General features: G+C 49.6%; 1 protein-coding gene across 3 annotated transcripts in view; it reads left to right on the top strand.

The window, feature by feature from the left end:
• tspan9a (tetraspanin 9a) overlaps positions 1-14750 on the top strand; it is a 137633-nt gene that overhangs the window by 105534 nt on the left and 17349 nt on the right. For all 3 annotated transcript variants that reach the window (XM_052029820.1, XM_052029821.1, XM_052029818.1), the window contains 2 exons: positions 4565-4756; positions 14452-14526. In XM_052029820.1, the coding sequence (XP_051885780.1) occupies positions 4565-4756; positions 14452-14526 (267 nt within the window). The remainder of the gene's footprint in view (positions 1-4564; positions 4757-14451; positions 14527-14750) is intronic.

Here is a 14750-nt window from a genome sequence, read left to right as displayed (position 1 = left end):
CACTTTATAAGTCTGACCCACTGAGTTACTTTAACAGGATGAGTGCCAATTCATTGACGTTTGCCTTTTCCCCCAAATGTTCATCTGTCAGTTCACAATCTTTTCAGAGCCTGAAATCTTACATCACGAGTGGGTTGTGGGTCAGGAGAGTGTTGAGATCCTGAAAAGATTCTGCTGTCCACAGGTCGGATCCTTGCTCTGTGGAGACACTTCAGCTCCCTCCCGGGAGACTGGGTCCTTGCTCTGTGGAGACACTTCCAACACAGGAACTCTCTGTGTTTCCTGCCGCAATTACATTTTTAATAGGAGACCAGATGAGAACATTGGAACACAAATTGTCTCTCTCTGAACCTCAGGCAGTCCAACCTCTGCCTCAGCTGGTTCCCACAATGCTCCTCCCTGTCCTGTGAGCTATCCCACGTTATACCGCGTTGTACCATGCTGTACCGCATTGTACCATGCTGCACTGCGTTGTACCGTGCTATACCGCGTTGTACCATGTTGCACTGCGTTGTACCGTGCTGCACTGCGTTGTACCGTGCTATACCGCGTTGTACCATGTTGCACTGCATTGTACCATGCTGCACTGCGTTGTAGCATGCTATACTGCATTGTACCACGCTGTACTGCATTGTACCGTGCTGTACCGAGTTGTACCATGCTGCACCGCATTGTACTGTGCTATACCACGTTGTACCATGCTGCACTGCATTGTACTGTGCTATACCGCGTTGTACCATGCTGCACTGCGTTGTACCATGCTATACCGCGTTGTACCATGCTGCACTGCGTTGTACCATGCTATACCGCATTGTACCGCACTGCACTGTGTTGTAGCGTGCTATACCGCGTTGTCATTGTACCATGCCGCACCGCATTGTACCACACTGCACCACATTGTACCGTGCTATACTGCGTTGTACTGTGCTATACTGCGTTGTACTGTGCTGCACTGCGTTGTACCATGTTGCACTGCGTTGTACTGTGCTATACCGCTTTGTACCACGCTGTACTGCGTTGTAGCGCGTTACTGCAGGGAGTTTGACTGTCAGTCCGTCTGTGGGAGGCATGTTGAGCATTGTGGTGTGGTGGTTAAGTTGACTGATAGTAATCCAAGTCCTACACTAACAAACCAGTGATCTGAGTTTAGTTTGTGATTTAGCCCTGGTTCACTGTTGACCTTCAGGAGAGGACGTCTGTGTCCTTGGCCTGTGCCTGACTCCTTGGTGCACCACTGCAGTGTCACCCACTTGTACCAACAACAAAACACAGAAAGAATAAAACAGGACCCAACCCAGCCCAGCTGTCACTGGAGAGCCCCCATGTATTCGGGGTCTGGGGACTGGTGTCTACGTTGGGAGAACTGACCCACCCAATCACTGTACACAGATCCTGGGGCTGCCTGACAGGCAGCAATTATTGTGACGAGATCTTCCTTTGTAACCTCTCTGCGGTTCTACCAGAACCAGGTGAATGTCTTGGTGTGTCATTGCTCCTCCTGCCTGTGGTAATGTTTGGGAGTTTCAACTTCTCCCTGTCAGAGAGCTGACTCTGCCACACTGGATGTGATCATAACTTCTCTAAACCCATCTACCTGCTGGATACTCACACTCTGGAGACAATATAGTCACGTTGTGTAATTTAATGAAAGGGAGAGATAATGAAAGGGAGAATTTCCACTGGTAGGTGAGACTAGAACTAGGGGACATAGCCTCAAGATTCAGGGGAGTAGATTTAGGACAGATGAGGAGGAACTGCTTTTCCCAGAGAGTAGTGAATCTGTGGAATTCTCTGCCCAGGGCAGCAGTAGAGGCTACCTCATTATATATATTTAAGACACAGTTGATTTTTGCACAGTAGGAAAATTAAGTGTTTATGGGGAAAAGGCAGGTAGATGGATCTGAGTCCACGGCCAGATCAGCCGTGATCTTACTGAATGGCGGAGCAGGCTCGATGGGCTAGATGGCCGACTCCTGCTACTATTTCTTATGTTCCTTTGCTAATATTTTATTTCATAAATGTTTTAATGATAAATAGCCCAGAAGTTAAAATAATTTCATGTTAAAGGACTTAAAGTGTAATGTTTTTATTCCTCTATGGGTGTGGCCGTAATTCACTGCCCATGTCATGTGCTGAACACACTGACACAAATATCTCATCTGAACAAAATTTAACATGGTGATTATAATTTCAATATTCCACAGCTGTGCAGAAGTAACAACTGGAGTCAGATGAAGGCAGATAAATGTTCCTGAAAAGTGACTCACATCTGTAATCTCACTAGAGAAACAAAGGACTGCAGATGCTGGAATCCAGATGAAAAACACGATGATGCTGGAGGAACTCAGCAGGCCAGGCAGCATCCGTGGAGAAAAGCAGGCGGTCAACGTTTCGGGTCAGAATTGAAGACAGAAAAAGGGGAAGCCCAATATATAGGAGGGAAAAGCAGAGCAGTGATGGGTGGACAAAAGAGGGGAGGCAGGGTGGGCACAGGGTGGTGATAGGTAGATGCAGGTAAGAGATAGTGATGGGCAGGTGTGGGGGAGGAGGGGAGATCCACAGGGGGATGGGTCGAAGGTAGGGAGGAAAAAAGGGTAGAAAAAAGAGAGAGAGGCTGGGAAAGGGAAGAAGAGAAGAAGGAAGGTGGGGGGGGTGGTGGGAATTCAATGTTCATGTCGTCAGGCTGTAAGGTTCCAAGACGGAAAATGAGGTGCTGTTCCTCCAGTTTGTGCTTGGAATTCTCCTGGCAGTGGAGGAGGCCGAGGACTGACATATCAATGATGGTGTGGGAGGGGGAGCTGAAGAAACTGGCAACAGGGAGACGCAGATCGCGGTTACGGACAGAATGCAGGTGTTCTGCCAAACGGTCACCTTGTCTGCGTTTGGTCTCTACATCATGCAATCTCGTACCAGGGCAGGGCACTGGTCATCAACCAGCTGGTGGCCTCCATGCTGTGGTACCAGCTGGCCACGCTGGTGCCGCCCAACGTCTTCGTCACCACCACCCAAAGGAGGTTGGTGGACTTCTTCTGGGGTGGCCGGAGGCACTGGGTTTCTGCGGCAGTCCTGAGTCTGCCGCTGGTGGAGGTGGGGGGGGGTCAGTCACTGCTGTGTGTATGTACCCAGCTGGCGGCCCTCCGCCTCTGGGCGCTGTAGAGGTACCTGTATACCGAGCACCCCCCCATGGTGGCATGCGCTGGCCACCTATTTCCTCCGCCAGGGATGCTGCCTCCAGGAGGGAGCTGCCTGGGCTCTATCGGGATCCGATGCAGGTGTGGGGCACAGTCTCCTGCGGCGAGCGCAGGGCTGCTCCCCCTCCCGTCGTGGCAGGCGTCGGGTGGGGGGTGTCCCAGCCCCCGCCCCCCTGGAATTGCTGGTCGGGCCCAAGGCCCGGCGTCTCTCTCGGGAGGCGCGGAGAGGCACTGCTGGCGTGTCTGCCAGGCAGCTCGGATTGTGCCGCACCGAGGCATTTCTTGTACAGGCTGCTCCTGCACACCTTTAACTTCCTCGGCCTGGTCTGCCAGCCGGACATGCCGTGGCAGTCTGTCTTGCCAGCGGGCAGTGAGGGGGGTTCCCAGTGGAGGTCTCTCTACGTGGGAGTCCTCCCCCTGTACATTGGGGACCTGGGGTGGAGGGTGTTGCACCAGGCGGTGCCGTGCACCTGATTCCTGAGCCTGTTCACCGACACCCCAGCCGCCTGTCACTTCTGCCACCGGGAGGAGATGGTGTACCACGCGTACGCGGAGTGCGAGAGGTTGCAGCCCCTCTTTGCGTATCTGAAGAGGCTGCTGCTCAAGTTCTGGCTGCACTTCAGCCCGACGCTGCTGAACTATGGTCACCCAGTGCGACGCGGGGCGGGGGATCTCCTGGTGGGTCTTCTACTGGGCCCAGCCAAACTGGCCATCCATGGGAAGCGGCGACGGGCGGCCAAGGGTTCCGGCCGGTCCGCCTGCCTGCCCGTCTTCCGGGCTTACGTCTGCGTACAGGTGTCCTTGGAGAGGGAGCGTGCAGTCTCCGCAGGCACCCTGGTTGAGTTCCGTGATTGGTGGGCCCTTCAGGGGATTGCGTGTGTCGTGGACGGTGAGAATGCAATTCTTCTCTGAAGTGTTGCGTGTGTGTTTCACGGGTGTTAGTGTTATTGCTGTAGTTATGTAGATGCTTAGTTTGTTTTCTCTTTCCTGTATTAGTTGTAGTATTTTGACGCTGGTTGTCCTTTTGTAGCGCTTTTAGCTAATAAAAGTTTCTATTTTTAAAAATGGTGGTTACGGTGAATGAACAGCAGGTTCAGTGGATGACCGGTGGTTACGGTGGATGACCGGCGGTTACGGTGCACTGACAGTGATCGCCACACTGTTCAGTTCCACCCCTGCCGTATCCCTACTGATGTTCACCTCCAGCACTGGGTGAGATGGTGAGGGGCCCCTCACACCTCAGGGGACAGTTGCCCCCCACCCCCACCCATGCATTCTCTGATTAACGTCCATCAAAGCCACGTGTGTTTGTTCGGCTTTGCCATCACATTTCTTCTTCATTTAATTAATGCCGATGTGTCCTTCCCCTGCAGCTGTGTGGATGCGGACTCCTGGGAGTGGGCATCTGGCTCTCGGCGACACAGGGGAACTTTGCCACCCTGGCACCCAGCCTGCCCTCGCTCTCTGCAGCCAACCTGGTCATCGCCATCGGCACCATTGTCATGGTGGTGGGCTTCCTGGGATGTCTCGGTGCCATCAAGGAAAACAAGTGCCTGCTCCTCAGTGTAAGTGACCTGTGTCTGCAGGGACGGGGCTAGGGGGAGCAAGGTGGGGGGTGGGGGGAGCGAGGGGAGGGTGGAAGGGGTGGGGGAAGGTAGGGGGAGAGATGGGAGGGGTAGGGGAGCGAAGGGACGGGGTGGGGAGCAAGGGGAGGGGTGGGGGGAGTGATGGGAGGGGATGGGGAACTGGGGGAGGTGCATGCAGGGAGCCACGGGTGGGGAATAGAGGCGGTGAGGAGCAGGGTGTGAGGGATGAGAGGTGGGGGGTGAGGGTCAGGAGGGGTGAGGGTCATGAGGGGGTGGGGGTCAGAAGGGGGTAAGGGTGAGGCTCAGGAAGGGGTTAGGGTGAGTCAGAAGGGGGTGAGGGTCAGGGTCAGCAGGGGTCAGGGTCAGAAGGGGTGAGGGTCAGGAAGGGGTTAGGGTCAGGAGGTGGTGAGGGTGAGGGTCAGGAAGGGGTTAGGGTGAGGGTTGGGGGGTGAGGGTGAGGGTCATGAGGGGGTGAGGGTCAGGAGGTGGTGAGGGTGAAGGTCAGGAAGGGGTTAGGGTGAGGGTGAGCATCAGGAGGGGATTAGGGTCAGGAGGGGGTGAGGGTGACTCTAGGCAGGCTGGCTGTGTGTGTGAGAGACCATCCCTGGGTTAATGGATTCCAGTCTATGAAACTGGGTGCTGGACTGTGCACTGCTCCCAGCAGTTGGATAGTCTGACCTTTCCTGGTTCTATGAGACCTGACAACAACACTCCACCTTGCCCACACACTCAGCGAGCTGTCTTGTGAACCTGGGACATCTAAATGTGGGTTCTGGGTTTGAATTGGAGCGATCTTGGATGGTGATTGGAGAGGCCTCGTGCTAAACTTTCTGCTCCTCACTGAGGTCGTTTCCCTCTGCCTCTGTGCTGTGCCAGACCTTTGCCTTGAGATACATCAGACATAGTAATCTAACCCAGGTCTTCACCACCGTCAGGTTAGGTTCAGCCTTACCCCTGTGCTCACACACTCAATGCCCCCTTAAAATCTGGCATCGCCATTTGAGGAGCAGAGATCTGCACAACTGAGCATTTGCGGAAGATCAACTAAGATCGTTAACAAGTCTCCCCTCCCCTCAGCCTCCTCTGCTCCAGAGAAAACAATCCAAGTTTGTCCAACCACTCCTTATAGCTCATGCCCTCTAATCCAGGCAGCATCCTGGTAAACCTGCACCCTCTCCAAAGCCTCCACATCCTTCCTATAATGGGGCGACTAGAACTGAATGCAATACTCCAGATGCAGCCTGACCAGAGTTTTATAAAGCTGCAGCATAACTTCCTGACTCTTGAACTCAGTGCCTCAACTAATGAAGGCAAGCATGCTGTACGCCTTCTTTACCGCCCCATCAACCTGTGCAGCCACTTTCAGGGAGCTATGAACTTGGACCCCAAGATCCCTCGGCTCATCGACACTGTTAAGGGTCCTGCCATTAACAGTGTGCTGTCTCTTTACATTTGACCTCCCAAGGTGCAACACTTCACATTTGGCCAGGTTGAACTCCATCTGCCATTTCTCTGCCCATTATCTGCAACTGATCTACATCCCGCTGTATCCTTTGCCAGTCTTCTACACTATCCACACCAGCAATCTCAATATCATCTGCAAACTTACAAACTCACCCATCCACATTTTCATCCAGGTTATTTACATATATATCACAAACAGTCGAGGTCCCAGTATGGATCCCTGCAGAACACCACTGGTCACAGACCTCCAGCTTCCTATCAGTGGGTGAGCAATTGGGGAACAGTGACCACAGCTCATTAACTTTCAGGATAGCTATAGATAAGGATAGGTATGGGGCTAGTGGGAGGGTTTTAAATTGGAGCAGGGCTAATTACGAAGGCATAAGGCAGGAACTAGGTAGAGTAAACTGGGAAAACCTTTTTTTTGCTGGCAAGTCCACATCAAGCATGTGGGAAGTGTTTAAGGATCAAATACATGGGGTCCAGGATAGGTATGTCCCAGTTAGAAGGAAGGACGTGAATGGCAAAATAAGGGAACCTTGGATGTCCAGATAAGTGATGAACTTAGTCAAGAAGAAAAAGGACAAGTATGTAGAGCTTCAGAAGTTAGGATCAGACAGAGCACATGAGGACTATAGAGAAGCTAGAAATGAACTCAAGAAAGGAATTAGGAAAGCCAGGAGGGGCCATGAAAAGTCCTTAGCAAGTAGGATTAAGGAGAATCCAAAGGCATTCTATACCTACGTCAGGAATAAGAGGATAACGAGGGAGAGGGTAGGACCACTTAAGGATAAAGAAGGGAATCTATGTTTGGATGAAGAGGATGTGGGTGAGATTCTGTATGAGTATTTCTCTTCAGTATTTACCCAGGAAAAGGTCGTGCAGGACACAGAAATTGGAACTGAGGGTGTAACCATGTTAGGGCATTTAGAGGTCAAGAAGGAGGTAGTGTCAGGTCTCTTAAACAGTATTAAGGTGGATAAGTCCCCGGGACCCGATGGGATATACCCCAGGTTAATGAAGGAGGCGAGAGAGGAAATTGCTGGGGCCTTGACCAGTATTTTTGTGTCCTCTTTGACCGAAGGACTGGCGAGTGACTAATGTTGTTCCTCTATTTAAGAAAGGAACAAGGGAAAATCCAGGGAACTATAGACCGGTGAGTCTCACATCAGCTGTAGGGAAATTGCTGTAGAAAATTCTTAGAGATTGGATATACGAGCTTCTGGAATCCAATGGCTTGATTAGGGAAAGCCAGCATGGCTTTGTGCAGGGCAAGTCATGTCTTACTAACCTGTTTGAGTTTTTGACAGGGTGACGAGAGAGACTGATGAAGGTAGAGCTGTGGATGTCATCTATATGGACTTCAGTGAGGCATTTGACAAGGTCCCACATCATCAGTTAATCAGGAAAGTTCAGATACATGGTGTCAGTGGAGTTGGCTGGAGGCCTGTGAATAGTGGTGTTCCGCAGGGATCCGTACTGGGACCTCTGCTGTTTGTGATGTACATAAATGACCTGGATGAGTATGTTGATGGGTGGGTCAGTAAGTTTGCAGACGATACCAAGATTGGTGGAGTTGTGAATAGTGTAGAAGACTGGCGATGGATACAGTGTGATATAGATCAGCTGCAGATGTGGGCAGAGAAATGGCAGATGGAGTTTAACCAGGATAAATGTGAGGTGTTTCACCTTGGTAGGACTAATGTCAAGAGGCAGTACACTCTTAAGGGAAAGATCCTTAACAGTGTTGGAGAGCAGAGAGACCTTGGGGTGCAAGTCCATGGCTCACTGAAAGTGGCTGCACAGGTAGATACAGTGGTTAAGAAGGCTTATGGAATGCTTGCTTTCATTAATGGAGGTATTGTGTATAGGAGTCAAGAAGTTATGATGCATCTCTATAGAACTCTGGTTAGGCTGCATTTAGAGTATCGCGTGCAAATCTGGTCACCTCACTACAGGAAGAATGTCGAGGCTTTAGAGAGGGTGCAGAGGAGGTTTACCAGAATGCTGCCTGGATTAGAGGGCATGTGCTATCAGGAGAGACTGGACAAAATTGGGCTGTTTTCTCTACAGCGGCAGAGGCTGAGGGGTGATCTGTTGGAAGTGTATAAAATTATGAGGGGCATAGATAGGGTGGACAAGCAATATCTTTTTCCCCATTATTGAGCGATCCAATACCAGAGGGCATGTATTTAAGGTGAGAGGGGGTAAGTTCAGAAGAGACGTGAGGGGTAAGTTTTTTACTGAGAGAGTGGTGGATGCCTGGAATGCGTTGCCTGATAGGGTGGTGGAGGCAAATTCATTGGGGGCTTTTAAGAGGGGCTTGGATGGGCACATGAATGAGAGGAAAATAGAGGGATACAGGCATTCTGCAGGTAGGAGGGATTAGCTATGTCAGCACAACATTGTGGGCCGAAGGGCCTGTTCTGTGCTGTACTGTTCTATGTTCTAGAATAAGTCCCATCGACCACTACCATCTGTCTTCTATGGGCAAGCCATTTCTGAATCCAAACAGCCAATTCACCGTGGATCCCATGCGTCTTAGACTTCTGGATGAGCCTCCCATGAGGGAGCTTGTCAGACACCTTACTAAAATCCATGTAGACAACATCCACAGCTCCACTTTCATCAATCACCCTCATCACCTCTTCAAAAAACTCAATCAAGTTAGTAAGGCACGACTTGCCCTGTACAGAGCCATGATGACTGTCCCTAATTGGGCCGCGGTTTTCCAAATGCTCATAAATCCAATCCCTAAGGATCTGCTCCAGTAACTTCCCTGCTATTGGTGTGGGACTCATTGGTCTATAATTTCCGGGATTATCCCTGTTTCCCTTCTTGAATAATGGAACAACATTAGCTACTTGCCAATCCTCCAGGACCTCGCCGGTGAAGATGTTGGTCAAGGCCCCAGCAATCTCATCTCTTGCCTCTCTCAATAACCTGGAGTATATCCCATCAGGCCCTGGAGACTAATCCACCTTAATGTTCTTTAAGAGAGCCAACACTGCCTCCTTCTTTATCTTGAAATGCCCTAGCATATTAGCATGCTTCACACTGATCTCACTATCCCCCACATCCTTCTCCTTGGTAAATACTGATGCAAAGGAATTACATAGGACCTCACCCACATCCTCCTCTTCCAAGCCCATGTTCCCTCCATTATCCTTGAGTGGTCCTACCCTCTCCCTAGTTATCCTCCTGTTTTTGATGTATGTATAGAATGCCTTGGGATTCTCTTTAATTCTACTTGCCAGGGACTTTCATGGCCCTCCTGGCTCTCCTAATTTCCTTCTTGAGTTCTTTTCTGGATTTTTTATAATCCTCAAGGGCTCTGTTTGATTTTAGCTTCCTAAACCTTATATATGTTTTCTTTTTCTTCTTGACTAAATTAACCATCTCTCTTGACATCCAAGATTCCCTTCCTTTGCCATCTTCTTACTGGAACATCCCTGTCATGTACTCTGTGCAGTCGGTCTTTAAACACCCTCCACATGTCAGCTGTGGGGGCTGTAGGAAGGATGAGCAACCAAACCGTGGCACCGTGGGTCAGGGAACCGGTGAAGAGGGGACAGAGAAAGGAAATGTAGTTGTGATTGGGGATAGTATAGTCAGGGGAATAGACACAATTCTCTGTTGCAAGGATCGAGAGACCCGAAGGCTGTGTTGCTGGCCTGGTGCCCAGGTTCGGGACATCTCATCTGACCTGCAGGGGAATTTGGAGGGGAAAGGTCCAGTTGTCGTGGTCCATGTGGTACCAACAACGTAGGCAGAACAAGGAAAGAGGTTCTGCTGAGGGAATTTGAACAGCTCAAGACTAAATTAAAAAGCAGAACCAAAGAGGTAATAATCTCTGGATTACCTGAGCCACGTGCAAATTGGCACAGAGTCAATAAGATCAGAGAGTTAAAAGATTGGTGTGGGAGAAGTGGGTTTGAATTCATGGGACATTGGCACCAGTATTGGGGAAGGAGGGAGCTGTTCCAATGGGACAGGCTCCACCTGAACCATGCTGGGACCAGGGGCCTGGTAACTTGTATAACTAGGGCTGTGGATAGGGCTTTAAACCAAATAGTAGGGGGTGGGTTCAACAGATTGGAACAGTATGGATAAAGTAAAAGGGAAGGAGAGTGCAGGAGAGGTAACTGAAGTCACCAGAATAAAGAATAAGACAGAAAGTTTAGAAAGGGATAAGAATTTAACCAGGCAACATGGAGACAAATTTGAGAAGGGTGGTGAATACAGGACTGAAGGTGTTATATTTGAATACACGCAGTATATGAAGTAAGGTAGCTGAGCTCTTAGAGCAGTTAGAAATTGGCAGACATGACCTTGTGGGTATCGCAGTTGTGGTTGAAAGAAGATCACAGCTGGGAGCTAAACATCCAAGGATACACATCCTATCGAAAAGACAGGCAGGTGGGCAGAGGGGGCGGGGTGGCTCTGTTGGTAAAAAATGAAATCAAATCCTTAGCAAGAAGTGACATAGGATCAGAAGATGTAGAATCCTTGTACGTAGAGTTAAGAAATGCAAGGGTAAAAAGACCCTGATGGGAGTTATATACAGACCTTTGAAAAGTAGCCAGGATGTGGGGTACAAATTACAACAGGAGATAGAAAAGGCATGTAAAAAGGGCAATGTTACGGTGGTCATGGGGGATTTCAATATGCAGGTAGATTGGGAAAATCAGGTTGGTACTGGATCCCAAGAAGGAATTTGTAGAATGCCTACGAGATGGCTTTTTAGAGCAGCTTGTGGTCGAGCCCACTAGGGAAAAGGCAATTCTGGATTTGGTGTTGTGCAATGAACCAGATTTGATTAGGGGACTTAGAAGGCAGTGATCACAATATGATAGAATTCACTCTGCAGTTTAAGAGGGAGAAGCTAAGATCGGATGTATTGGTATTACAGTGAGTGAAGGTAACTACAGAGGTCTGAGAGAGGAGCTGGCCAGAGTTGATTGGAAGGGGACCCCAGCAGGGATGGCAGTAGAGCAGCAATGGCAGGAGTTTCTGGGAGTAATTCAGAAGACACAGGATCAGTTCATCCCAAAGAGGCAGCAGCATTCTAAAGGGAGGATGAGGCAACTGTAGCTGACAAGGGGAGTCAAAAACAGCATAAAAGCAAAAGAGAGGGCATACAATATTGCAAAAATTAGTGGGAAGCTAGAAGATTGGGAAGCTTTTAAAAACCAACAGACGGCAACTAAAAAAACAATAAGGGAAGAAAAGATGAAATATGGTAAGCTAGCCAATAATATAAAAGAGGATACCGAAAGTATTTTTCAGATATATATAGAGTAAAAGAGAGGCAAGAGTGGACATCGGACCACTGGAAAATGACCCTGGAGAGGTAGTAATGGGGAACAAAGAAATAGCAGATGAACTGAATAAGTATTTTGCATCAGTCTTCACTGTGGAAACACCAGCAACATGCCAGAAATTTGAGAGAATCGGGGCAGAAGTGAGTGTAGTCACTATTACTAAGGAGAAGGTGCTTGGGAAGCTGAAAGGTCCGAAGGTGGATAAGTCACCTGGACCAGATGACCCATTACACCCCATTACACCCCAGGGTTCTGAAAGAGGTAACTGAAGAGATTGTGGAGGCATTAGTGGTGATCTTTCAAGAATCACTAGATTCAGGAATGGTTCTGGAGGAGTGGAAAATCGCAAATGTCACTCCAGTCTTTAAGAAGGGAGGGAGACAAAAGACAGGAAATTATAGCCTGACTTTGGTGGTTGGTAGAATGTCAGAGTCCATTGTTAAGGATGAGGTTTTGGGGTACTTGGAAGCACATGATAAAATAGGCCAAAGTCAGCATGATTTCCTTAAGGGGAGATCTTGCCTGACAAATCTGTTGGAATTCTTTGAGGAAGTATATAGAGGGATATATTGGAAGGGGTTAGATAGTCTTAGGCAAGGTTTAAAGGTCGGCACAACATTATGGGCCAGAGGGCCTGTATTGTGCTGTACTGTTCTATATTCTATATGTTCTATGAAGTAACAGGCAGGTTAGACAAAGGAGAGTCAGTGGATGTGGTTTACTTGGATTTTCAGAAGGCCTTTGACAAGGTGCTGCACATGAGGCTGCTAAACAAGATCGGAGCCCATGGTATTACAGGAAAGGTACCAGCATGGATAGAAGATTAGCTGACTGGTAGAAGACAAAGAGTGGGAATAAAGGGGGCCTTTTCTGCTTGGCTCCCAGTGACTAGTGGTGTTCCTCAGGGGTTGGTGTTGGGTCCACTACTTTTGACATTATATGTTAATGATCTAGATGACAGAATTGATGGCTTTGTGGTCAAGTTTGCGGATGATACAAAGATAGGTGGAGGGGCAGGTAGTGTTGAGGAAGCAGGGAGTCTGCAGAAGGACTTGGACAGGTTGGGAGAATGGGCAAAGAAGTGACAGATGGAATACAGCGTAGGGAAGTGTACGGTCATGCACTTTGGTAGAAGGAATAAAGGTGTAGACTGTTTTCTAAATGGGGAGCGAATTCAGACATCAGAGGTGCAAAGGGACATGGGAGTCCTAGTGTAGGATTCCCTAAAGGTTAACTTGAAGGTTGAGTCAGTAGTAAGGAAGGCAAATGCAATGTTAGCATTCATTTCGAGAGGACTAGAATATAAAAGCAAGGATGTAGTGCTGAGGCTTTATAAGGCTTTGGTACAGTATGTGGGCTGAGGATTGGCAAATGGCTTTCAATCCATTAAACTGTTAGGTATTGCATTTTGGGAGATCAAACTAGCGTAGGACTTGCTCAGTGAATGGTCGGACCCTGGGGAGTGTTATGGAACAGAGGGACCTAGGAATGCAAGTGCATAGTTCACTGAAAATGGTGTCACAGGTAGGCAGGGTGGTGAAGAAGGCGTTTGGCACGCTGGCCTTCAGTCAGGGAGTTGGGAAGTTATGATGCAGTTATATGAGGCCTCATTTGGAGCACTGTGCACAGTTTTAGTCTCCCTGTTATAGGAAAGATGTGATTAACCTAGAAAGAGTGCGAGAAAGATTTACCAGGATGTTGCCTGGACTTGGGGGCCTGAGTTACGAGGTTGCATAAACTAGGACTTTATTCCCTGGAACGTAGGAGATTGAGGGGTGACCTGACAGAGGTATACAAGATAATGAGGGGCATAGACAGGGTGAAAGCACATAGTCTTTTTCCCAGGGAGGGGGTGCTAAAAACAAGAGGGCAGAGGTTTAAGATCAGAGGTGACAGATTTAAAAGGGACATCAGGGGCGGCTTCTTCACACAAAGGGTGGTGTATGTTTGGAATGAGCTGCCAGAAATAGTGGTTGAGGCGGGCACATTAGCAACGTTTAAAAGCCATCGAGATAAGTACATGGATAGGAGAGGTTTAGAGGGCTAAGGACCAAATGCAGGCAGTTGGGACTAGCTCGCTGGTCAACACAGTCAGCATGGACGAGTTGGGCCGAAGGGCCTGTTTCCGTCTGTATGTCTCTGACTCTATGACAGGGTGACTGCCCAGGACACAGCCGGTACTGGACCATCCAACTGAGGGGCTGTGTGAGTCCCACTGCCCAGTCACCCCAACGTTCCCACACCCCCAACATTCCCAGCCACCCAACGTTCCCACACCCCCAACTTTCCCACACCCCCAACATTCCCAGCCACCCAACGTTCCCACACCCCCAACATTCCCACACCCCCAACATTCCCAGCCACCCAACGTTCCCACACCCCCAACATTCCCAGCCACCCAACGTTCCCACACCCCCAACGTTCCCAGCCACCCAACGTTCCCACACCCCCAACATTCCCAGCCACCCAACGTTCTCACACCCCCAACGTTCCCACACCCCCAACGTTCCCACACCAACATTCCCAGTCACCCTCAACGTTCCCTTTCACCTCAACATTCCCATAGCCCCAATATTCCCAGACACCTCAATGTTCCCTTTCACCCCAACATTCCCTTTCACCCCAACGTTCCCACACCCCCAATATTCTCTATCCCCAACGTTCCCACACCCCCAATGTTCCCACACCTCCAACGTTCCCTGTCACCCCCAACGTTCGCACACCACCACCCAGTCCAGTTATCAGTGTTGCCCTGTTCACGGGTGTGCGTCCCAGTCCTGTGTTCCTGCTCGGAGATGGGGTAGAACGTTTGCCAGGTGAGTGGTTTATGTGCGCGGATTGCCGTGTCTGACCTCCCTGTAACTGCTCCCTCTCCTCCTCTTACAGTTTTTTGTCATCCTGCTGACCATTTTCTTAATGGAGCTGATCCTAGTCATCCTGTTCTTCGTCTACAAGACAGAGGTACGTTTCCTTCCGCATCTTTCCCGCCTGTTTGTAGAACTGAAAACACAGCAGGTATCTTGGGAACGTTTCTCTCAGTGAACGCAGTCCTCACTGGAACCAGAAGTGGCTTCTGGGATGCAGTGAGTGATGGGCTCCTGTTGGGAATATTACCTGGAACACTGGTGTACCTCCAGTGGGAAACCACAAGACACATACAGAGCATTCCACAGGTCGGGAAGCAC

This window comes from Pristis pectinata, chromosome 15, assembly GCF_009764475.1.
Source record: "Pristis pectinata isolate sPriPec2 chromosome 15, sPriPec2.1.pri, whole genome shotgun sequence".
Classification (NCBI taxonomy): Eukaryota; Metazoa; Chordata; class Chondrichthyes; order Rhinopristiformes; family Pristidae; genus Pristis; species Pristis pectinata.
The sequence above is the reverse complement of the archived record's forward strand: the minus strand, read 5'-3'. Positions and strand labels throughout refer to the sequence as shown.